General features: G+C 44.3%; 1 protein-coding gene across 1 annotated transcript; it reads right to left on the bottom strand.

Annotated features, from left to right (window-relative positions):
- Positions 1-422: 422 nt before the first annotated feature.
- On the bottom strand, positions 423-22,926 carry SPAG5 (sperm associated antigen 5). Its single transcript, XM_069480981.1, has 24 exons — positions 22,796-22,926; positions 22,403-22,528; positions 14,786-15,876; positions 14,509-14,683; positions 9,650-9,724; positions 9,320-9,412; positions 9,099-9,233; positions 8,765-8,884; positions 8,549-8,641; positions 8,332-8,445; positions 7,869-7,962; positions 7,558-7,705; positions 7,373-7,475; positions 7,045-7,178; positions 6,701-6,839; positions 2,880-2,988; positions 2,627-2,713; positions 2,246-2,366; positions 2,023-2,134; positions 1,544-1,624; positions 1,224-1,379; positions 1,069-1,143; positions 857-937; positions 423-617 (listed from the first exon to the last, which is right to left on the bottom strand). Exons 1-24 carry the CDS (start codon positions 22,844-22,846, stop codon positions 546-548), a joined length of 3,585 nt encoding a protein of 1,194 aa, XP_069337082.1. The 5' UTR covers positions 22,847-22,926; the 3' UTR covers positions 423-545.
- Positions 22,927-23,874: the final 948 nt, after the last annotated feature.

The raw sequence follows: 23,874 nt of genomic DNA, 5'->3' as shown, positions 1-23,874 counted from the left end.
GTTGGGGGTTAAGCCTGGTCTGGTGAAGAGAAGTCACCTAAACAGTCACAACAGGTTGGGTAGGTGGGACAGAGACACCAACAAAGTACCCAAGTTCAGGGGTGGGAGCAATGAACTGAGTTTCTCTGTCCTCGCTCCCATATTTACCAAGGCCTACCCTTGAGGGGGATGGGGAAAGTTAAGAGAATGAAGCCTTTTCTGTTTCCCCCAGGCGGTGAGCCAGGGAACAAACAGTCCAGTGCCCAGAGTTTTGGGGGAAGCAAGGGAAGGGAGGAAGGGCAGACAGCCTTGGCTTTGGACGCTGCAGGAGGTGGAGCAGGATCTGCAGAGGGTGCCTAGGCAGGAGGGCCCAGCTGCCTCTTCCCTGACCTCATCCACCCCCACCCACCCAAAATATAAGACTGAGTGAGCTTGAAAAAATACATTAAATACACTTTATTTAAATAGCATTAAACATAGTCAACTGTATTCCAACTGGTCTTGATATCAGGGTAAGGGGCTACTACAGGTAAAAAGAGGTGAAGCAGATTCCAGCTTTCAGTTTCTTAGCTCAGAAATTCCAGCAATCCCTGTAGCTCCTTGCAACCTCTCACTACCTCTGGGATGGACAGCAGAGTCTGAGAAGAGGGGGGAAAATAGCAGCTCAGAACCATATGCCTAAGGCCCAAGGCTCCCAGCCCCAGGAAGCAGCCACTGAGTTAGAGGGGACAAAACAGAAGCCACAGACAAGGCTGCAGTAGTGAGCCAGGCCCAGCTCTCAGCACAAGCTGAGAACCAGAGCTGTGCTCATCAGTACCTCCTGGGGCCAGGCCTTATACCAGGTGCCTTAGTCATATCAACTCTCACCCTCCTTTACCTTATAAATATGCTGAACAATGTCATCTAGTTTTTTTAACTCCTTGTCAGAGCGCCGAAGGTTCTCCTCTAGGATATTTCTCTAGAAAGCAATTAGGTTTCATAAGTGTTATGCTCAAAAGAACAGCATGGCTTGGTAGGACAGGGGAGACATGCCAGGGCACTTGCTAGTCATGGTAGGAAATGGCCAGGGAATGACATAGAAATTCTTACATGGCTCTGGAACTTGACCATGAGTTTTTCCTTCTCATTTTTCATTTCTAAGAACATCACCCTCAGCTTGTCCACCTATAGATATGTCCAGGTCAATAGAGGCACAGCCTGGAGTCCCCACCAGCTGCCCAGCTTCTCTGTTAACTCTGAGTCACCTCCTGGGAGAGCCACACTTTCTCCTGGATCCAGTTAGTGGCCATGGGATCACAGTTGGGGTCCAGCTGGCCCGCCAGGGTCTCCTGGAGCACTTTAGTCTCTGTTTCTGCACGCCGAAGTGAGCGGGTGAGCTGGGTCACCTCCTCTCTGAGGCTCTGGGAATGAGAATGGAGACGTATCCAATAACCCTCAAAGGTTCTCTCTATCCTACTTATCCCATGTGGTGAACAAAGGTAGACCAGGGTATCTACTTCTCATATTTGGGATCCTGGCAACCAGTGACACAGAGGGCAGAGGCTGGGCATCATGATGAACGTACTATGAGCTCGCCACTCCTGTCTATCTGCTCTAGGATCTTCTCGTTCTGCTGCTGTATCACTTCCTGGAGCTCCTTTTCATTCTGTGAAGGAAAGGGAGGTGAGCAGACACTGAGGGAGAACTGGATTCTTTGCAGCCCTTGCCAGGAGAGTGGAGAGAGTGCCTGACCCATGCTCAACCCAGGTGAGACCAGTCAATACCACTCCAATTTTTCCTCCAGCACCAAATCAGTCAAGGCACATTGCAGTGTTGGGAGAGTTCTGCTAGAATTCCTGACTTCTCTCCTGGGTCTCCCTGGGAAGATAGGTCAGCCCATAGCTGATTCCCAAACATGTGAAATGTGTGACCCCAGGAAGGGCAAAACTAGGGCAGTAGTTGGAAAATCGCTACCACCCAGATTCCTGAAGAGACAGTGGCTCCCAGTGGACCAGTAGGGCTGCCCCAGTTCTTCATCGCCCCACTTCTAGGCCCCTCCTTCACCTTGTAGCGCAAGCACAGAGCCTGGTTCAGCTTCTCTATGTCTGCTTCCTTTGCCTTCTGGGCTTCCTGATGCTGTTCTTCCTGGGCCTGCAATCTATCCTGCAGATCACAACTAGGGGAGGGAAGAATTTAGCATCATTCTTTTCCTCTCAGGGGCCAGCTGGGCCTTGGTATAAGAAGCTGTCACACTGTCCCTCTGTCACCAAGACTGCATCCCACTCACATTTTCTGCTGCAGAGTCCTGATGGCTTCTTCTTTAGACTCTTGCAGCAGAGAACAAAGGCTCTGAAGTTCAAGAGTCATAGTACTCATTTCTGCCAGGCTTTTCTCCATGCCTGGGGTCTCTGAAAGAGAACGTCGCAGATAGAGTATAGCCCTTCAGCCCTGGAAGGAATGTATAGCCACCATTTCCACAACTCTTATTCATGTTCCCCACCCATAGGATTTGAACATCCGGAACATTACAAATCCCAAAAGGCAAAAATAAAATGAGCCCAAGTAGAATTGAGGTTTTTAGAGCAAAGCACTTCTCACTGCTTTTGTCTTTACTCATCACCACCAGATTTTGTAGAAATGAGGCAGGATCCCTGGAGCCCATCCTAACCTGTAGGCTGAAGAGAAACCATTGATGCTACCCGGGTGAAAGCACTCTTGTCACTTCCAAGCAAGGGCACAGGAGCTGATTCTGGCTCTAAAACAAAAATCAACCATGGGAGAGGACCTCTCTGGTGACCCAGTCAGGGGTCTGCCATCATGGAAGCCAGGGAGAGGTAGGCCTGATGGTGAGCATCTTCAACAGCCAAAGGTATCCAGAGCAGGGTCACAACTTTCCCACCCCACATCCCAGGGCCTTTAACCTTCATCTGCCGCTGCCATAAAGATGCTTCCCAAGAAGGTGCTATCATTGGGCAGAGGGTGTTCCCGGGCAGGAGCACAGACTGTGCTCAGAAGGGTCTCTGGTTCAGCCTAAGGGTAAAGGGGAAAATAATATCAGCTGCTGTTCAGGGTTGGTGATTTCCTGAACTCCCAGGTACTCCCAGCCATCTCGTCTAGAATGCTCTTCTACCTATTACCTCACTTCTTTATATTCAACTATTTCATTAGTGCCTTTTCCTGAATGTGTTTATATTCTTAAGTCTGTCCCACTACAACAACAATATTTTAAAAATGAAACCAAAACAAAAAGCTTCTTGAGTCCTCTTTTAGCTACTCACTTTCTCTTTCCCTTTATTTATTTTTTTTTGTTTGTTTTTATTTTTTTTTTCGGTATCATTCTTTTTTTTGTTGCCCAGGCTAGAGTGAGTGTCGTGGTGTCAGCCTAGCTCACAGCAACCTCAAACTCCTGAGCTCAAGGGATCCTCCTGTCTCAGCCTCCCAAGTAGCTGGGACTACAGGCATGCACCACCATGCCCGGCTAATTTTTTCTATATATATTTTTAACTGTCCATATAATTTCTTTCTATTTTTAGTAGAGATGGGGTCTCGCTCTTGCTCAGGCTGATCTTGAACTCCTGAGCTCAAACCATCCGCCCACCTCAGCCTCCCAGAGTGCTAGGATTACAGGCGTGAGCCACCGCGCCCGGCCCCTTTATTTTTTTAAAAAAGAAAAAAGCCTACACATCTTGCCTACAATTCTCACCATCTATTGACTCCCCAGCCCATTACACTCAGGGAGCCCTGCCATTCTACTAAAATTCTTGTCTTTTGGTTCACCAGTGGCATCCTTACTTTCAAATGCAATGGACACTTTCCAGCTCTTGTTTTCCCTGACCTATTTGATATTGATGACGATGTTGCTCTTTGAGAAACCTCCTTTTCTTAGCTTCCAGGACATGATTCTCTCTCTTTCAAAAGTAATCCTCATATTTTTATGGCTGTTTCTTCTCTCTATCCACAGGTCCTTCCTTAACTGCTGGACTCCTCTGGGTTTAGTCCTTGGCCTTCTTTTCACTTTAACCCATTCCCAGGGTAGGCTCATCTCGGGAGCTCCACAAAAACATCGACTTCAAGCTTCCACTTACACATGAATGACTCTTCAATCTCTCTCTTGGATTTTTTCCCAGTCTCCAGACCCAAAGGCTAACTGCCTGTGAAAAAATCTACCAGAATGTTCCACAGTCCATCTGAAACTTAGTATGTATAAAGCTGAGTTCACTATTTTCTCTGTCCCACCCTATCAAAAATCTGTCCCTACTCCTGTATTTACTATTCTAGAGCAGAGGGAGCAGCAACTTATAGCCTGTGGGTCAAATCTGGCCTGCCTACTGTTTTTGTAAATAAAGTTTTATTGGAACACAGCCACACCCATTCATTTATATATTATCTATGGCTACTCTTAAGCTACAAAGACAGAGTACTTGACACAGAGACCATATGGCCTATAAAGCCCAAAATACTTATCATATGGTCCTTTATAGGAAAAGTTTGCTGACCCCAGTCCTGGAGGAGAATGTCACTATCTTTCTAGCAATCTAAGGATCAACATTCAGTCTTTTGCCTTATTTTTTACATCAAATTTGTCCCCAGGTTCTACTACTTCTACCCCTTAAATATATATTGATTCCATTCAATCCCTCTGCTCCTCTCTACCCTCTCTATAACTGCCATTACTTCAAGCCTTCATAATCTGGCCTCCTGCCTACTTCTTCAGTGTTGTCTCCTGCCTTGCCCCGTATGCCTCCCACACTCCAGTCATAGAGAACTACTTCTCACTCCCCAGCCTTGCCACATTCCATATGAGTGGAGCCTTGCATCACTCATCCTGTAGTCCCAGCACCTAACCCAGGTCTTGTCACAAGGTAGACACTACAAAGAAGTACACATAGTGTTCTGTATATGTGACTTTCTACATATGACTTTCATATGTAGTCAGATGAAATTTTCATACACTATTCCCTCTGCCTGGTGGGCCTTCCTATGTACCCTCCCTTCCCCTACAACCTTCTAAACCTCAAGACTCTGCCGGGTCACCTGCTTTGAGAAGACATCCTAACTTTCAAAGGTTGAAGTGATCCTCCTTTCTCTGTGCTCCCACAGTGGACCATGCAGACCTCTACCATGATCGTAAGTCAAGATGACAAGTTTATATCTGTCTGTCTTCCCTGCTAGACTGTAGATTCATTAGAAATCCTGTGCTCAGCACACAGTTGGGGAAGAGGGTCAGAGGATAAGCATTTCCAAATTTCAGGATCTTGGTAGTACGTTTATCTGTTGAATAAGCTAATTACCTGTGTATTCTAAATGACATCAACCATTTATTGTTTATTGTGTGCTGTGGGGAAGTGAAAAAAGCAAGGCTAAATTTTTGCTTCTTTAAACACAATTTGGTTGAAGACATCAAATATCCAAGGAAATATAATACAAGTGCAAAAGGAGAGTAAGTTCGTGAGGAATATATCACAGCAGAAGAAGAGATCACTGACTCCACAGGATTTGGGAACATTTCAGAAAAGAAGGTGAACAGGAAGGATTTTAATAGGAAAGGAAAAAAATATTTCCAGTTTGAAGAGAGAAGAGAATAGATGTGGGAACAGCCCAAGTCTGGATGTGAATGGACATGGGACATGCATGTAGCATACAGCAGTCTAGTTGGACTAATAGGGAGGCAGGAGACAGGTGAAGAAAGGTTTGAGCAACAGGCTAAAGAGGCCCTGTAGATAGGTAACTGAAAGTCACTTAGGGTCACAGAGATGGAACAAGAGTAGTGTTTTAGGAAGACCATTCTACACAATAAAGATATAATTGGAAGGTGTTAAGCCTAAGAATACTGAGTTATAGAAATGCCCCCTGTATTTCTGGAGACAAGATTTGATTTCAGAAGTCAAAAAAGGCTTTGCCTTAAAGAAAAAATAAATGTGTTAGTTCAAAAGCTGCCTCATCTCGGGAGGGCATCTTGCTGGTCAGTAGAAGCTGCACTTCAAAGAGACAGCTGTAAACTGGGCCTTTGGTTCTCACCTGTTTTGAAAGACAAGGCAGGCCTTTCCCTTAGAACCAAAAGGTTGCCGGAGCTGACAGGTAGACCCAGGGGAGATGAGAGCTGATGTTATAGATATGCTAATGCTCAAGCCGGGCCCAGATGGAACCAAGCAGGGCCCAGATGGAACCATGCGGTTAAAGTAATTAACACAAAGCCCAGCCCATGTTGACTTCTGGGATCATCTCTTGTCTCCAAGAACACAATCACCGGAGCCAAGATGTCTCTGTTTGTTGCTAAACTAATAGCCTTATCATAAAACTTAGAAGTTTGCCCCAAGAAGATTTTATAACTCATTGTTCCCCTAGTTAGAGTTAGTTAAAGGATCTGTAGCAGCCTTTTAGGAGACTTTGACCCTAAAGCAAACTGCCTGTTAGTATGCAAATCCCGTTGCCCTTGGCAACGGGGAGCCTGTATGTACCCTATAAAATACCTGTGGGGAGTTTCAGTCGGGGATATATTTTATGTGGGTACAAACATATCCATCCGGATACCCTCCTTTATCTATTTTCATAAACCTTTACTTTATAAACTATATCTTTGGCTCTGTGTATTATTATTGCCATTATTTTATGTTTCCTACTATATTTTTCATCCTTTGCGATGACCCCTGCCTGAGAGACCTGATCGGAAGAAAAAACCTCTTTGCAGGGAGCGTAGCTAACTCCCAGCAGGAAGGGAAGAGAAGGAACCCCAGGATCCTACCTTCTCCATTACTTTTGTCTGTAGGAAGAGGAGCAGGCTCTGCAATTGTTCAGTCAGCACCCCTAGCTGTAGTGAATACTGGTGTGTCTTCTCCAGGTCTTGCTTCTGGTTCTCTGCTATGGTGCTAGCCAGTCTAGCCCTGAGATAAGGAACAAGGAAGACAGCCAAAAACCAGGTTACCTTCTCTGAACGCCTCTCCCAAATCCCTACACAGAGATGCAGTCAAGGAGAGAAAAAAGAGGCTCAACACCATCACAGTTCTCTTTTTGGAGACGTTGTCTTCTAGAAGTGTTCCTAGAAAAAATAAGCACTTGGGGGGAAGCACAGAAAGGTAGAGATCTTACGTTAGGTTCTCTACAGTGTCCTTGAGGTTCTCACACTGCAGACTGCGCTCTCGGAGCACTTCCAGCGTGGTTTTCAGCTGACACTCAACCTGGCCCAGCTCCAGGTGAGCAACCCGATTCTCCTGGTCTGCAAACTGGGAAGACAGGAGAAGGAAGGAAGGGAAGGAATAAGAGAGGGAGGGAGAAAATGAGTTCATGTGGGGAATTTTAGAGCTCTGGGGACAGAAGCTTTTTCTAATTCACAGTCTGAAACCTCACCTCAATAGCATCAGGCAAGAGTCACATCCTGAGGTTTACCAGCTCCCTTGCCCCAAGCCATATTCCTTACCTCCAGGGTCTCCTTCAGGTCTCGCACCTCTTTGGCCAGGACAGCATGTTGTTGCTGCAGTTCTGCCTGCATGTGTTTTAGTGTCATCTCTTCCTTTTGCCATCTGCCAGAGACCACATATTAGATCCCATTTGGTCCTACATCCTGGGTGCCTACTGCCATAATTCCTACTGACAGGGACTCACTGAGCAGCCTGCTCCTCATTACTGTGGGTAAGCTGGCAGAGCAACTCATCCTTCATGGCCAGGTCCTCGGCACAATGGGCATGCTGACTCTGTAGCTCTTTTAGCTGGCTGTCCGTGCTGGCCAGAATCTGCAGCTGAGCCCGGAGATCTAGACCAAAAGTATTCTAATGACACCATGCGGGTCACCAGGCCAGAAACTCCCCACACTTCTGCACCAAAGCAGATGCTCCAGAGCACTTCCTTGCTCTACTGCCACACTCCAAGCCTTAGCACGCTCAACGGCTTGCACACATGCACACACACACAAACACCTGTTGCTAGGCGACTGTTTTCTATCTTCAGTTGTTCTATTTGGCCTTTGCAGTCCTCTAAATGAGCAGAGACTTGTTCCAGCTCCCTGGAAACCTAGGAAGAAAAGATAGTTTTACTCCTATAGTTCCTCCTGAATCAAGATCCCATGACTTAGTCCAGCTTCTCTTTATGAACAAGATAGCAAACTACCTTGCTCCTGGGCAGCAACATTGCAGAAAATAAGGTTGATCCTCAGGAAAAAGTAGAGACAGGAAAAAAGTTGCTGAAGTAAAGAAGGTGCTGAAGGGCAAAGGAAACAACTGGGCTTAAGGCCATCTTATAGCTAAGGGACCCAGCTGTCCTCCAAACCCAAAGGGTAGAAAGAAGACAGGTCCAGGGTAAGAGGCTAATGCCATCACACATTAGAAAAGCCTTCTGCAAAGAAGGAACCAGGCTTAAGCAGTCCCCACTCCTGGTTTGTACCTGTTGCTTTTCCTCAATTGCAGCATCACGTTCCTGCAGGGCCTGCCGGCTCTTGGCTGTGAGCTTCTCTGTGAGTTGTCGAGACCGACTCAGCAAAGCTGTCCATGTTACATACTGTCAGGGGAAGCAAGCAGGTTAGTAGAGCACACTTGAGGCAAAGCTCATAACAGGACTGGCTATGAGTAAGGAAGTGGTTATGATGGCCCCAAATACTCACATCCTGTTGCATGGATACCCAGTCCTGCTGCAAGATAGAAGTAAGACTCACTGTCTGCTGAGCCAGTTCTTCTTGCTCTGTATGAAGCCCTACCTACAAGAGAAGGATTGCCTTTGGAGGGAGCCCCTTCCCTTTGGCTACAGCAAAGTAGGGATATGTGACCATCCTCCCAGTGTGTCAGCATGGATCCCAGGAAAGAATACGCCCTTAAATTACCAGTTGGGTCTGGGTCTCCTTCAGACGGCCTCTGAATTCCCGCATGGATGCCAGGTCCTGTTCCAGCTGGCTGATGCGCTGGCTGGCATGTGCACAGAAGGCCTCCAGCACTGTCTCTGCCTGTTGAGGGAAAAGGTTGCAAGGACACAGTGGGTAATGGGGGAAATAGCACAAAAAGCTATAACTATTCAACATCCTGGTAATTTAGTTCTTTATTCCCCAGGGCAGGCAGTTCTTAGCCCACCCATCTGTGTCTCAAGTGCATTCATGTTCCTGTTCCTGCAGGAACCTTGAGGTGGAAACTGCCCACATCTAGGAACAGACGGCATCTTACTGCATCCTTGCTTCTGATGGCCATTTCCTCTCTGTGCCTTGCCTCCTCCCTTTCTGCTTTGAGGTTCTGGAGCTTTGCCCTCAACTTCTTCAACATATCAAAACAGCAGGAGACCAAGGTTTCTGCTCGCCGAGACTACAAAATAAGAATCAGATGCTGTGTTTCTCTTTCTGGCTTTCAGTCCCACCAGAGGCCTGTACCTCCATCTTCATGCTGCTCACCTCCTCGCTCACAGTAGTTTTATCTTCTTCTAAGTGTAACAGGGACAGGTGAAGCAAAGATATCAGCTCTTTAGAGACTAGCACCCAGGATTTCTGTAGAGGGAAAGAAGGCTAGATTAAATAAAGTCACTAAGCAGGAAATAGGGTTACTGGAGAAAAAGGACACTAACCCCAATTCCAAGCTCTTAATAAGGACATATACTTAATAAAGGTTTGGAAACCTCCCTTCACTACCATAGCTGAATATCACCATCTATTAACCACCCAGGATTTTCTACTGTTGATCTTCACAGAAGGACCAATGGTGGTATAAGGTCAATCAACACTCACCAAGACATTCCTGGCCTGCCGCAGAGCCTGTCCAATCTCCTGGCTCTCCTGAAGATGTTGAGGTTTCTTAGTTATCTAGCCAGAGAAACCGAGTTGTTCCTTCTGAGCAGGCAACATGTGCCACTAGCACCTCATTCCCCCTTCCACCAAGTTACAGGAGCCTTTGCTATTATAGGCGGGAACGAGGCTCATGACTACATGATGCCAAGTCAGAAAGAAAAATCCTAAAAAATTCCTTTGAAAGGTAACTTTTTTTCTAATTACAAGGGTAATACATGTTTATGATAAAATTTTGGAAAATATAAAAATGAATAAAAAGGGGCTGGGTGTGGTGGCTCATGCCTGTAATCCTAGCACTCTGGGAGGCCAAGGCAGGAGGATTGCTTGAGCTCAGGAGTTCAAGACTAGCCTGAGAAACAGTGAGACCCTGTCTCTACCAAAAAGTTTAAAAAAAAAAAACCCAGCTGGGCGTTACAGCGTGCACCCATAGTCCCAGCTACCTAGGAGGCTGAGGCAGAAGGATCACTTGAGCCCAGGAGTTGGAGGTGGCATCGAACTACGAAGACGCCACTGCACTCTACCCAGGGCGACAGGATGAGACTGTCCCAACAAAAACAAATAAGGCAACTGAACACCTCTCCTCACAACCCCCTACCCCTCCATATTTTAAAAAATAATAAAATAAAAAGGAATAAAAAGGAAAGAAATCATTAATAATTTCAATACCTATACCAGTGATTGTTAACCAACAATGTACTCCCACATCAGAGATTTACTTGCTATAGAGATTTCCTGTAACTCACAAATATTTCCCTCAAATGTCAAGGAAAAAGCTATAGACCATCAATTTAGAAATAAATTATCATATTCAATAAATTTGAAAACGAATATCCTTTCACATTTTAACACCTCTGAAATTGGGATGTACCTTAATATTGATAGTATCTTAGACTGAAATACAGTAATGCTTAAGAAAAACTCCAACTGAGATAATATATAAAAAATATGGCGTCCTGTTGTCATTACTTTATTTTTCCTCATTGGAATAGGATATCCTGAGACTGGGATATCTGCTTTAGGGGGACCTATCAAAGTAAAGTACCTCCCATTTTTAACTTCTGCTGGTATTTTGTCTTACCTCAAAGCCTCTCAGAGGTTATTTGAACTCTGATTTCCTTTCTTTAAAAACCATGAACTTACACTAAACTTATTTTTCCATGTTATCAAAAACTCTTAATAAACATTCTTTTTAGGCCAGGTGTGGTGGCTCATGCCTGTAATCCTAGCACTCTGGGAGGCCGAGGCGAGAGAATTGCTTGAGCTCAGGAGTTCGAGACCAGCCTGAGCAAGAGCGAGACCCCATTTCTACTAAAAATAGAAAAAATGAGCTGGGCATTGTGGCGCACACCTGTAGTCCCAGCTACTCGGGAGACTGAGGCAGAAGGCTCTCTTGAGCCCAGGAGTTTGAGGTTGAAGTGAGTGCAGGTTGCATGGCACTCTAGCTGGGCGACAGAGCAAGAATCTGTCTCAAAAAAAAAAAGGATGAACCAATTTTTACCCTACTGACAAAAGGACAATGGTTACCAGCATAGCATTACCTATTTTATTCTTTGCTTTTTTGTCAGAAGAAAGTAGCATCTCATTGTTTCAATTTGCATTTCTTTGATACCAGTAATGCTAACCTTCAAGTATTTATTAATCATTTTTATTTTCTTATTCTTTAACTGTCTGTTCATGATGTTAGTATGCATAAAGTAGATAAATATGATTTCAAAGGCAGTTGAGTCCGAAGAAGATTAAAGTTCTCAGAGAAAATTGAGAGTGTTCATTCCTCCTGAAAGTCAGCCATCATCTGGGGAAAAGGCTACTGCTGAAGCAGCAGTGCTGAGTCACGATGCTGCAGCGGTCTGGATTTAAGGTGACAGAGGCACATCATCCTCAGATCTCTTGGAGTTCACAGCTCCTTTCCCCAGCAAAGCAGTCATCATTCCCTGCTTCATCGTGCAGTAAGGCACGGAGTAGCCCATGAGCCTTGGATGGGGCGCACACAGTGCTCAGAGCTGGGCAGTCAGGCAGGTGATGAGATTAATGTGAAAAAGGCAGCCAAGCGGCAAGGACATGGCATGATGATAGGGAATGGCTGAAGGTGATATCATTTCCCCTCTTTGATTCTGCTTCAGTGGCTTCAAAAGGGACCAGGCAAGCTTCAGGGGAAGAGGGTACAAGGCAGATCCAAGGATGGGAAACAAGGTCAAGAACAAGAGAAAAGGATACAAAGGTAAGAAAGGAGAGAAATTGAGCAGCTAGAGGAATGAGGAGCCTATGGTTTCCAGGATTTTTGGCAAAAGGTAAAGTTATTACTTGGAAGATATTTTCAACCCAAAGGAGATCTCTGGGCACTCCGGGACCGTATCTCATAGCCACCAATTATCTGAACCGCCACAATACTGAGGCTGTCAATTTCTTTCCCTGAAACCATTTCCTTCCTTCCTAGGCCTGTGTTGTCACAGAGTCCTCTGGAACAGTGGTTTTAAACTGTTTTCCTCTCTTATCTCCTACAATAATTTTGAAAGACTGAGTACGCTTAAGTTTAAATTGTTGCAAAGGCTGTAATTTCTAGCATATTATAAAGACTGACAGTTTGAAATAAAAATGTTAAATCACTCTTAAATATATTCAATGGCATAAATACTACATATACGAAAATGATTTGATACCTATTTATATATATATATTTTTTTTTTTTTTTTTTTTGAGACAGAGTCTCACTCTGTTGCCCAGGCTTGAGTGCCGTGGCGTCAGCCTAGCTCACAGCAACCTCAAGCGATCCTCCTGCCTCAGCCTCCCGGGTAGCTGGGACTACACGCATGTGCCACCATGCCCGGCTAATTTTTTTCTATATATATTTTTAGTTGTCCAGATAATTTCCTTCTATTTTTAGTAGAGACGGGGTCTTGCTGTTGCTTAGGCTGGTCTCAAACTCTTGACCTTGAGCGATCCTCCTGCCTCAGCCTCCCAGAGTGCTAGGATTACAGGCATGAGCCACCGCGCCCGGCCTTGATACCTATTTAGTACCTTTAAAAAATACGTGAAAAAGCTCTTCTTTAACAGAAGTTTTATACATCCCTCTTAATCCATGAATCTGTATTTGTTATTCCTTTCAAAATATCATCCTAACATATTTTTATATTTTAAAGTCTGTTATTAACCAACATCTCTACAACAACAAAAGTTTATCTAAATTTAAATTACAGTTTCCTTTAAATTCCTTTGACCAGAAGACTTTAAATGAAAAAACTTTCTTTTGGAAGGAGAAATATTTTCATCACTTATATACTAATCACTGTAATAATAATAATATAATTTTTTTTTTTTTTTGAGACAGGGTCTTGCTCTGCTGCCCGGGCTAGAGTACAGTGGTATTATCATAATTCACTCAAAATCCTGAGCTTAATTGATCTTCCTGCCTTCCTGTCTCAGTATCCCTAGTACCTGGAATATAGGCATGCACTGCCACACTCCACTAATTTTTCTATTTTTTCTTGCCATGTTGCTCAGGCTGGTTTCAAACTCCTGGCCTCAAGTGATCCTCCCACCTTGGCCTCCCAGTGTGCTAGGATTACAGGTGAGAGCCACTGTGCCTGGCCTTAATAACATAATTTTTAAAAAAATCATAAACATACCCAGTAAAATTTTATTGGGAATCACCTATTAATGAAATGGATGGAGGTTTCTTCCTTTATTAGTTCATGTATCTGTGGATTACTATAATTCCTACAATAAGACATGGTTGGGCAATGATTCATGACTCTTTCTTTTCTATTGTAATAGATGTAAGCACTGAGAAATCTTCTTCACATAAATAATGGGAATAAGCAGGAATGGAATAAGGGAAGAAGGGCATGGCAGCCAATTCTAGGAACCCCTCTAGAGATATATGCCAAAAACCTTAGCAAACTTTCATTAAAAATTGTTAATGCTTGATCCACTGACATAATTAAAATCTTCCTCCAATTTTGTTAAAAACACGCAAATATGATGTGTTATATAATCATTACAGTTGTTCACTTTCTCAGCATGTACACAAATATTTTCTACTGTCCTTTGATTGCTATGCCCTGACAATGTAAGGTTCTGGATAGGCAGTAAGTATGCTCTTCTTTAGTAAAGTGGGCATGAGCAATTGACAATAGGGAAATAGGAAAAAAAAATTAGTAAAGAGTATTATTTGGGTGGCTCACGCCTGTAATCCTAGCACTCTGGGAGGCCGAGGCGGGAGGATCGCTCGAGGTCAGGAGTTCAAGACCAGCCTGAGCAGGAGTGAGACCCCGTTTCTACTAAAAAAAATAGAAAGAAATTAGCTGGACAACTAAAAAAAAAATTATATATATATATATATATATATATGAAAAATTAGCAGGGCATGGTGGCGCATGCCTGTAGTCCCATCTACTTGGGAGGGTGAGGCAGTAGGATTGCTTGAGCCCAGGAGTTTGAGGTTGCTGTGAGCTAGTGAGCTAGGCTGATGCCATGGCACTCTAGCCCGGGTAACAGAGTAAGACTCTGTCTCAAAAAAAAAAAAAAAAAAAAAAAGAGTATTATTTGGAAGATGAAGATCTAGAAACCGATTCCTTTAAAACTCTCCTCGCTTACACTCCCTCGGATAGTCTTGGTGTACCCCAGGGGCATAGTGAGTACCCAAAGCTTTCAGAGATTTTCCAGATCCTCAGCTTTTACATATATTCTAAGAATGTTCCTGTGATTGAGTCATCCCCTTTGCCCTTTGATAGCTTATCAGCTTAAATTCTGAGGAAGAGGGCCCACTGGGATCCTCCAAGCTTTGGAAGGAACCTTCTTACCCCACTAGGAGATGTGCCAGTCTGTGTGCTACTGTCCTGGGCTTCTGGGTGAGGGACAGCCAGCCGGCTCTTCCAGTCCCGAAGCTGGCAGGAGAGAACCTCCAGAATGACAAGAGAGCTCAGCAGATTGTCTTCCAAGTCATGTCGAGACAAGGCAGTCAGATCTGGAGGCCGGCTGCAGCAGGAAGAGAAAAACATAAGGAAAAGAAGGGGAGGAGAAGGGATGGGAGTTGGCAGGTCCAGTGTAATGAAGCTCACAGGACATAAGGGCACTTACCCACGCAGGAGGCACTCTGTCCCAGAAGTACTGTCCTTGGTTCTCACTGTGCCTGCCTGGGATGTGTTTGTACTCTTTTCCTGTGGCACTGGAGGAGTAAACCAAGTCCCCACTGAGCAAGTAGAGAAAGGGGTAGTGCCAATTGTAGCATCTCGAAGTACAGAGGGAAGGGATAAGCTTTGGCGGAGATTTTCCAGCATGACTGAGGTATTTACACCTTTTTCCAGCCAGGCCAGTGGGGACGTCCACGGCTCTGTGTCAGAGATAAGAATCCTGCCAGTATCTTCCACTGCTGGGCCTGGAGCTGCCTGGAATTCCATTTCTACTGGATTTGGTGTCAAACATGTAGACGGAGTATCTTCCACATTTGAGACAAGTGCTTGATCTCCCAATTCAGCTTCCTCAGGGAGTGTGGGAAAGCTCATTTCTGTTTCCTTCATAGGTCTACACTCTACAACTTCCTCCCCTGAGTCCACATGATTGACAGGGAAATCTGCTGCCAAGGCAGTTGAAGGGGAAAGCCAGAGCATGGAGGATGGCAAGTAGTCATTACTTTCAGAAGGTACTAAGTTCTCAGGCACAGCCTCAGTCCTACTGTCCCTCCTGCTTTCCTTGGAGCAGTGTAGTTGTTGCTCAGAACAGGGATTTGGTGGACACTCCAAGACATGGGCTGGAGAATCCTGGAATGTTGGTTTCTCAGACATAGTAGCAACAACTTCTGGAAAGCTGTCTTCCATGCAGGGTGCCACCTCTTTTCTCACCAGATCTCCTGGCCTCAAAGGCTCATCTAGAGAGATTCTGTTTGTCTGTGCCATGGTATCTAAATAGACCTCAAATGTAATATCCTGCTGCTGCCCCACCGGAGAGGGTACAAGGACCATGGTTTTAACCACAGAGTCATCCGGTTGGTCTATTGCTTCCTTAGATGTTTTGGGAGTAGAGTTGGTTTGGGGAATCATATCTAAAGGCTGCTCATCTGATTCATGCTGACAGGCTTCTAGCCACTTTGAGGGATGATTGAATTGTTCTGATGGGGAGTCTGTCCTTTTGGCATTGACAAAATCCAGTGGAGATGAATTGCTGCTGCCTTCCTGCCAAAGGAAAGAAAAGTAGTTGACTACGGGAGTCAATTCAGTTCCCAACAAACAATCATTGGTGCAAGATACTGTCCAAACTCAACAAAGGAAAGAGTTCTCATTACCTCTGCTTAGGTAAGAACTTGGCTGATCCTTGCTGCTCACAGCAGAGATCCAACCAATAGTAGGGAAAGAAAAGCTAGTTCACTTTGGGTCCTTCCAAGTGAACTAGCCTACATTATTAACAGGCTGAGAATATATATTCATATCATGAATAGGTGGTAGCCTGCATGTGACCCCACTCCTCTCTATTCCTACCTCCAGCTCACTACTAGTGGAATAGGTAGGAGGGGTCCATAGGGTATGAGTGAAGGCTCAAGCTCTGTCAGAATCTAGAGTTGGTACAAGATTTTTCTCCCTTCTGGAACACATAAGAATTTGGGAACCAGAGTTAGAGAGCACATAATACCACAGAGATCCATGAACTCCAGGGAGACAGGGTAACATCAGCCTGTGCCAGTGACCTGGTCTACAAGAGCTGAAGATGTCCTGAACACGTCGAATACACTCGGCCCTTGAGATTTGAGCTCTAGCCTTTGTAGCAGAGAAGACTGAAAAGCCACAGAGAGACTTCCTCCTAGTGCCCTGGCAAGGGATTGAAAACCCCTTACTGCTGGGTCATAGGGACAAAGACAACTGCACCTTCTACCACTTGCAGGATAGCCGGACCTGAGACTGAATGAAAAACAAAAGGAAAATATGAATGACCTTAAGTGGATCTAGTAGCCAGAGAAAGGACAAACTCTAAGATAGTTAGGAAAGGAAGACTAACAAAACAGAGCTGCTGGAAGAGACAGATGACAATCTGAACCAAAAAATGGATTTCTTAAGAAGATTCAAGTGCAACATATACACAAAAAAAGGACTTTGTGGAAATAAATATCATTTTAAATAAAAAATTTCAGTAAAAGAATTGAAAAAGAGGATTATCAGAGTTGAGACTGGAATTACTGGGCTGGACAAGCAGAAGAAATATCTTAAAGCAAAGATAAAAATACAAAGAATTATAAATCTGAGGGAAAAGCTAAGAGAGTTGGAAGATAAACCCAGGAAATCTAACATCTGCATAAAAGAAATTTCAGGAGAAAAGAGTACATATACAGGGGCCGGGCGCGGTGGCTCACACCTGTAATCCTAGCACTCTGGGAGGCCAAGGTGGGAGGATCGTTTGAGGTCAGGAGTTCGAGACCAGCCTGAGCAAGAGCGAGACCCCATCTCTACTAAAATATAGAAAGAAATTATCTGGACAACTAAAAATATATATAGAAAAAAATTAGCCGGGCATGCTAGCGCATGCCTGTAGTCCCAGCTACTTGGGAGGCTGAGGCAGAAGGATTGCTTGAGCCCAGGAGTTAGAGGTTGCTGTGAGCTAGGCTGACGCCACGGCACTCTAGCCAGGGTGACAGAGCGGGACTCTGCCTCAAAAAAAAAAAAAAAAGAGTACATGTACAGATGAGGCACTGATTAATAAATATCAAAAGAAAATTTCTCTAAGGTAAAGAAAGACCTGAGACTGCAAACTGTAACAGCTTACTAAGTTCTAAGCAGAACTGACAAGCAAAGATACATGTCTACACACATAATTGTAAAATTTCTGACCACAATGAAGACAAAACTATTTCAGAAGCTTTAGATAGACCAATTATTTACCAAAACGATAATAATCAGACTTACATGAAATTTCCTATTTATTGCAGTGATAAGACTTAAAAACAAAAGGTTGAGCTGAAAAGGGCTTCTGATATTCCAGCACTGTTGTATTACATTTATTGACCTGAGTATTGGTTACATGGATGTGTGCTTTATACTAATTTGTTATACTGTTATGTTTTATTGTATTTTCATGTATCTTATTTCAACTTTTAAGGTTTTTCTTTCAAAGCATTAAAGGAAAGTAGAAAAAGGGATTGGTAGGCCAGGCGCGATGGCTCATGCCTATAATACTAGCACTCTGGGAGGCCAAGACGGATGGATTGTTTGAGCTCAGGAGTTCGAGAACAGCCTGAGCAAGAGTGAGACCCTGTCTCTACTAAAAATAGAAAGAAATTATATGGACAGCTAAAAATATATAGAAAAAATTAGCCAGGCATGGTGGTGCATGCTTGTAGTCCCAGCTACTTGGGAGGCTGAGGCAGTAAGATTGCTTGAGCCCAGGAGTTTGAGGCTGCTGTGAGCTAGGCTCGGCACTCTAGTCCGGGCAACAGAGTGAGACTCTGTCTCAAAAAAAAAGTAAGAAAGAAAAAGGGATTGGTAAAGAGATACCAAGCAGAAGCAAATAGAGCAGAGATAGTAATATTAATATCAGTTTATAGCACTACTATGATAAAAGAAATAATTGAAGATACATGATATGAAAAACATAAATTAGTCTGCACTAAACAGTCTAGAAGCTTAATAGACAAAGCAAAGACTTTTAGAAATGCAAAAGTGCAACTTAAAAGTTTTGCTCTGTTTATCGAGTTCCTATTTATTTACTCCTTTTAAAAATCACTTCAAGGAGAAATATTTGCAAATCATATATCTGCTAAGGGGTTTCTATGCAGAATATATAAAAATCTCCTACAATTCAACAACACAAAATGAAACCCAATTTAAAAATGAGCAAAGGACTTGAATAAACATTTCTCCAAAGATATACAAATGGCCAATAAGCACATGAAAAGATGCTGAGCATCATTAATCATTAGGGAAATGCACATCAAAACCACAGTGAGATACCACTTCATACCCATTAGGATGGCTACTATCAAAAATACAGAAAATAGGCCAGGCACAGTGGCTCGTGCCTGTAATCCTAGCACTTCAGGAGGCCAAGGTGGGAGGATTGCTTGACATCAGGAGTTCAAGATCAGCCTGAGCGGCCGGGCGCGGTGGCTCACGCCTGTAATCCTAGCACTCTGGGAGGCCGAGGCGGGTGGATTGCTCAAGGTCAGGAGTTCGAGACCAGCCTGAGCGAGACCCCGTCTCTACTAAAAATGGAAAGACATTATATGGACAACTAAAAATCTATATAGAAAAAACTAGCCGGGCATAGTGGCGCATGCCTGTAGTCCCAGCTACTCGGGAGGCTGAGGCAGTAGGATCGCTTAAGCCGAGGAGTCTGAGGTTGCTGTGAGCTAAGCTGACGCCACGGCACTCACTCTAGCCTGGGCAACAAAGTGAGACTCTGTCTCAACAAAAAAAAAAAAAAAAAAAAAAAAAAAAAAAAAAAAGATCAGCCTGAGCAACATAGTGAGACCCTGTCTCTATAAAAACAAGAAATTAGCCAACCACAGTGGCACATGCCATAGTCCCAGCTACTCGGGAGACTGAGGCAGGAAGATTGCTTGAGCCCAGGAGTTTGAGGTTGCAGTGAGCTATGGTACTACTGTATTCTAGCCCAGGCAACACAGCAAGAACTTGTCTCAAAAAAAAAGAAAAAAAAGAAACAGAAAATAACAGATGTTGGCAAGGATGTGGAGAAATTGGAACCCTTGTGCACTGTTGGTGGGAATGTAAAATGGTGCAGCCACTACGAAAAACAGTATAGTGGTTCTTCAAAAAATTAAAAATAGAATTACCGTATGATCCAGCAATTTCACTTCTGGGTACATAATCAAAAGAATTGAAAGCAGGGTCTCAAAGAGATATTTGCATACTGAAGTTCATAGCACCATTACTCACAATAGCCAAAAGGTAGAAGCAACCCAAGTGTCCACTGACAGTTGAAGAGATAAACAGAATGCAGCATATACATATAATGGAACATTATTCAGCCTTTTAAAAGAAAAATTCTGATATATGCTACAAGGTAGATGAATCTTGAAGACATCATCTTGATGAAAATGTTTCAATCTGAAGCTAGAAGAAACCTAACCCTGTATTTATTTCCCCTAGAAGGGGGAAGTCCAGTATTCACTAATTCATTGTTCAAGAAACTTTATATAAAAAAAAAAGAAACTTTATAGAATATGGCAACCACAAATAACAAGGATTGGCTGTATATTGTGATCCTATCAATAAAATATGTTTGCATATTATTAGAAGAACACCGAGAAAAATATAGAAGGATACACATCAGGTTGTTAAAATACCTGGGAAGAGCAGGGCATGTGGGGGAGGGATTGATTCCAAGGGAGGGGCAGAAAAGAAAGATACAACTAAGCAAAATAAGGAGGGGAGGAAGGAGAAGAAAAAGAAGATTGCAACTGGAGGTAAAAAGTACCTTGATAAAAAAGTATTATGATAATATAAGGATGTGTGTATATGCATATATATACACCTATATACACACAAAATAGACATACATAAAGAGAGGCATGAAAGAATTCTCAAATATGATAGTTCTCTAAGATAGCAGAAACATATTTTCTTCCTTATATTTATATATTGTTCAAATGCTTCAAACAATGAATATATATTATATAAACAATCAAAAATTTAAAAAGCAGGCCGGGCGCAGTGGCTCATGCCTGTAATCCTAGCACTCTGGGAGGCTGAGGTGGGCGGATCGTTTGAGCTCAGGAGTTCGAGACCAGCCTGAGCAAGAGCGAGACCCCATCTCTACTAAAAATAGAAAGAAATTATATGGACAGCTAAAAATATATATAGAAAAAATTAGCCGGGCATGGTGGTGCATGCCTGTAGTCCCAGCTACTCGGGAGGCTGAGACAGGAGGATCGCTTGAGCCCAGGAGTTTGAGGTTGCTGTGAGCTAGGCTGACGCCACGGCACTCACTCTAGCCCGGGCAACAGAGTGAGACTCTGTCTCAAAAAAAAAAAAATAATAATAAATAAATAAATTTAAAAAGCAAAAATAATAGCTATTTTGTTGGGGGAAAAAACCCTTTTTGTCTGTGTAGCTGACTATATCAGTAGGTAGTAAGCCCTATGGTTAAGACGGTAGGAGCCCTACATTTCAATCTAGTATTCTGCTACTATGATTAAATAACTATGGTTAAATTCTATAAACTCTATAGTTCCCACTTAGTACTTATTTCTCTTCTACCAAGCTGTACTGTCCAATATGGTAGCCACTAGCCACATTTTAAAATAATTAAATAAAATTAAAAATTCAGTTCCTCAGTTACACTAGCCACATTTCAAGTGTTCAATAATCATGCAACTGGCCGGCATGGTGGCTCACACCTATAATCTTAGCACTCTGGTAGGCCAAGGTGGGAGGATCACCTGAGGTCAGGAGTTCAGCCTCTGCAAGAGACCCCATCTCTACTAAACATAGAAAGAAATTAGCTGGACAACTAAAAATATAAAAAAGAAATTAGCTGGACAACTAAAAATAGAAAAAAAATTAGCTGGGTGTGGTGGCATAGTCCCAGCTACTCGGGAGGCTGAGGCAGGAGGATCACAGGAGCCCAGGAGTTTGAAGTTGCTGTGAGCTAGGCTGACACCAAAGCACTCTAGCCTGGGCAACGGAGTGAGACTCTGTCTAAATAAATAAAGTGCCCATGTACACCTTTTTTTTTTTTTAAAAAAAGATCATGTGACTAGTAGCTAGTAATTGGATGGTGCAGATTATGAAACATTTTCATTTGGACATTAGGTATTAGAGCTCTCTCAAGAAAGACTGCCACCATTATACTTCTGTTATTCAGGCTGTCATCTGTCTTTACATAGTCTCCTTTGCTCCTCTAACCTATTTTATTGATATCCTATCTCTTTCCAAAAATAATTTCCACAGCATGAAAAAAAACAGATAGATAAGGTTAATGAAATAACAAAGTCATAGGCAAAAAAGAAAGAGGAAGCAAATCTTCCTATTTCAGCAGTAATAGTAGCTGCATCTGATCATCAAATTTGACCCTGAGCTTTCTAGAAGCCAGAGCAAGAGGGAAAATATGGTAAACTACATAGTTCTCATTACCAGAAAGAGAAAAGATAGCAATTTCTTCAGGAAGACAATTGTCCCAGGCAGTAAGTTCTAAAGCCTTTCTTTGAGGAACCTTATAGAAGGATCAAGCTCCTTCCTTGACACGTTTTTACAGCAACTGAAAAGCAGTTTCTACATGGTTACTTCTTTGACAAAAGCACAAATCAGTGAGGGCAATTCTGCAAGGGGCTAGTTTAAGGTGTTCCAAGTACCCTGCCTTCCAGTGGTATAACTTGATACCAGGAGTTTTGACATCTCCGGGAATGGATGGATATTGTCTCACTCTCAGAGCAGACTGACCTTTCTATAAGTGATTCCATGTTAGAGGGAGACGACTAATCAGGGTGGTAGCATTTCTCAGTAGTTTGGTAAAGGTCGAACGGGGGAGGAGGTAATAAAAACTAACAGCTAAATAGAGATTGAAGTTCTCGGTGGATTTCCTTTAACCACCCTAGGGCACCTCTCTGTTGGCCTGAATAGCTGTAAATGGATGTCACTGAGGTAGAAGACTTCATTATCGTTATTAATTACGTTCCAGCTCTGGCCCTCTGTTCCTCTGAGCTCTCGCCCTGGGCAAACAGCCCAGTGGAGCAGCTGTCCGGGAGAAGCTCACCTGCAGCCCCAGCTTGCACAGTGATGCGGTCAGCGAGGAGCAAATGGGGGTCTCCGTCCCATAGGTGGTGAGGGCACCGGGCTGCAAGGTGAGTTCTCGGAGAGGAGTTCTCATAGCTGGTTTTCCCTGAAAATGAAAGAGAGAAGAGGGCGAGTGTGAGGAAGACTGGGCTCCGCCAGCCGGCCCTTGCTCCTTCCCTAAAAAGTCCCTATGAGGCGATAAGAAGAGTAGGCTCCCACCCCAGTCGCAAGGCAGCGGCAGGGCGAACAAAAAGCCTCCACACGCCCCCCACCCCCAGGCTCAACCCAGGTTTCCGGGACACTCGGCACCGCCGGCGCTCCCGCCCCACTACCCCAGGCCTGGCTCTGTCTCCACGAGAGTTCTCTCACTTACGGGTTGCGGCGAAGGCGACAAGCTGAGGCTCAGGTTTTTCACCCGCCACATCTTCAACACAGAAGGCAGATGGATCACCTCTCAGACCAAACCGGGGACGCCATATTCACCCGCCGTCTTTATTTGAACCTGCTCCGCGCTTCCCGATTGGCTGCATCAGGCAGGCGCATCCGCTCCGGGCCGAGCCCTCGGGGTGGGCGGGGGCCGACGTTGGCCACGCCCCCCGAGCGCCCCACCGTTGGCGCCCGCTCGGGACCAAACCCCCGCCACAGACGCGGGTGGGAGGTCAGGACGCGGGCCTGGGCCAAGGCGGGTCTTGTGTCCTCACATCGAGGACACCGCAGGTAGCTGAGAGTCCAGGAGTCCATCTCTCCTGCTTCCTCTGGCCCGCCTCAGGCACTGTCAGAAAAGTTGTCTCCCTGGCCTGGCCTTAGGAAGTGTCTCCTCAGGTTTCCCTTGGTTACCTCCCGCCTCGGCCTTGACAAGAAAGGGCCGGCCAGGGAGCCTGGCAGGGAAACGAGAGCGGAGCGGTTTTTACGTCGGTTTGGCGGTCGGCGCGTGGGTCCCGCGTCCGTGATGGCCTGAGACCGGGTTCTCAACCTGGGCTGTAATGCCTTTTCAGAATTTCTGGGTTTTTCTTGGGACTTACGTTAGGTCCTGCAACAAGTTTACCGGAATAATAGCTAACATATACTGAAGATTGATGATGTGCCTGGCGCTGTTCCAAACGCTTTATGTATATTAACTCGTTTAATCCGCATAACGACCCCTGAAGTACTCTAAATAGCCCCATTTTAGAGAAGAAGCAACTGAGATTGAGAGAGGGCAATTTGCCCAAGGGCCCACAGATAGTAAATTGCAGAGCCAAGCTTCCAATCCACACTACCAACTACTGCATTTTACTGCCTCTTGAATCCCCTCTGGATTGGAAATCTATCTATTAAATGCATAATTGATTTTCTGAAAACAGCCAAAAGGTAATTATTCAGTTAATCGTTTATGACAGTGTGTTCCTTTGAACACTCACGGCACCTTACTTACACTCTGGAAGTCTTAATGAATTGGGGACCAGCAGCAAT

Source organism: Eulemur rufifrons, chromosome 9 (assembly GCF_041146395.1).
Source record: "Eulemur rufifrons isolate Redbay chromosome 9, OSU_ERuf_1, whole genome shotgun sequence".
Taxonomy (NCBI): domain Eukaryota; kingdom Metazoa; phylum Chordata; class Mammalia; order Primates; family Lemuridae; genus Eulemur; species Eulemur rufifrons.
The sequence above is the reverse complement of the archived record's forward strand: the minus strand, read 5'-3'. Positions and strand labels throughout refer to the sequence as shown.

What these genes read in the sequence shown, in the direction of transcription:
- SPAG5 (XM_069480981.1), bottom strand. Translation starts at nt 22,846, where the DNA reads ATGTGGCGGGTGAAAAACCTGAGCCTCAGCTTGTCGCCTTCGCCGCAA. An exon ending in ACAGAGTGCCTCCTGCGTGG is followed by an intron (nt 14,684 to 14,785) that starts GTAAGTGCCCTT and finishes TTCCTGCTGCAG; the next exon opens with CCGGCCTCCAGATCTGACTG. An exon ending in AGGACTCTGCAGCAGAAAAT is followed by an intron (nt 2,135 to 2,245) that starts GTGAGTGGGATG and finishes TCCCTCCCCTAG; the next exon opens with TTGTGATCTGCAGGATAGAT.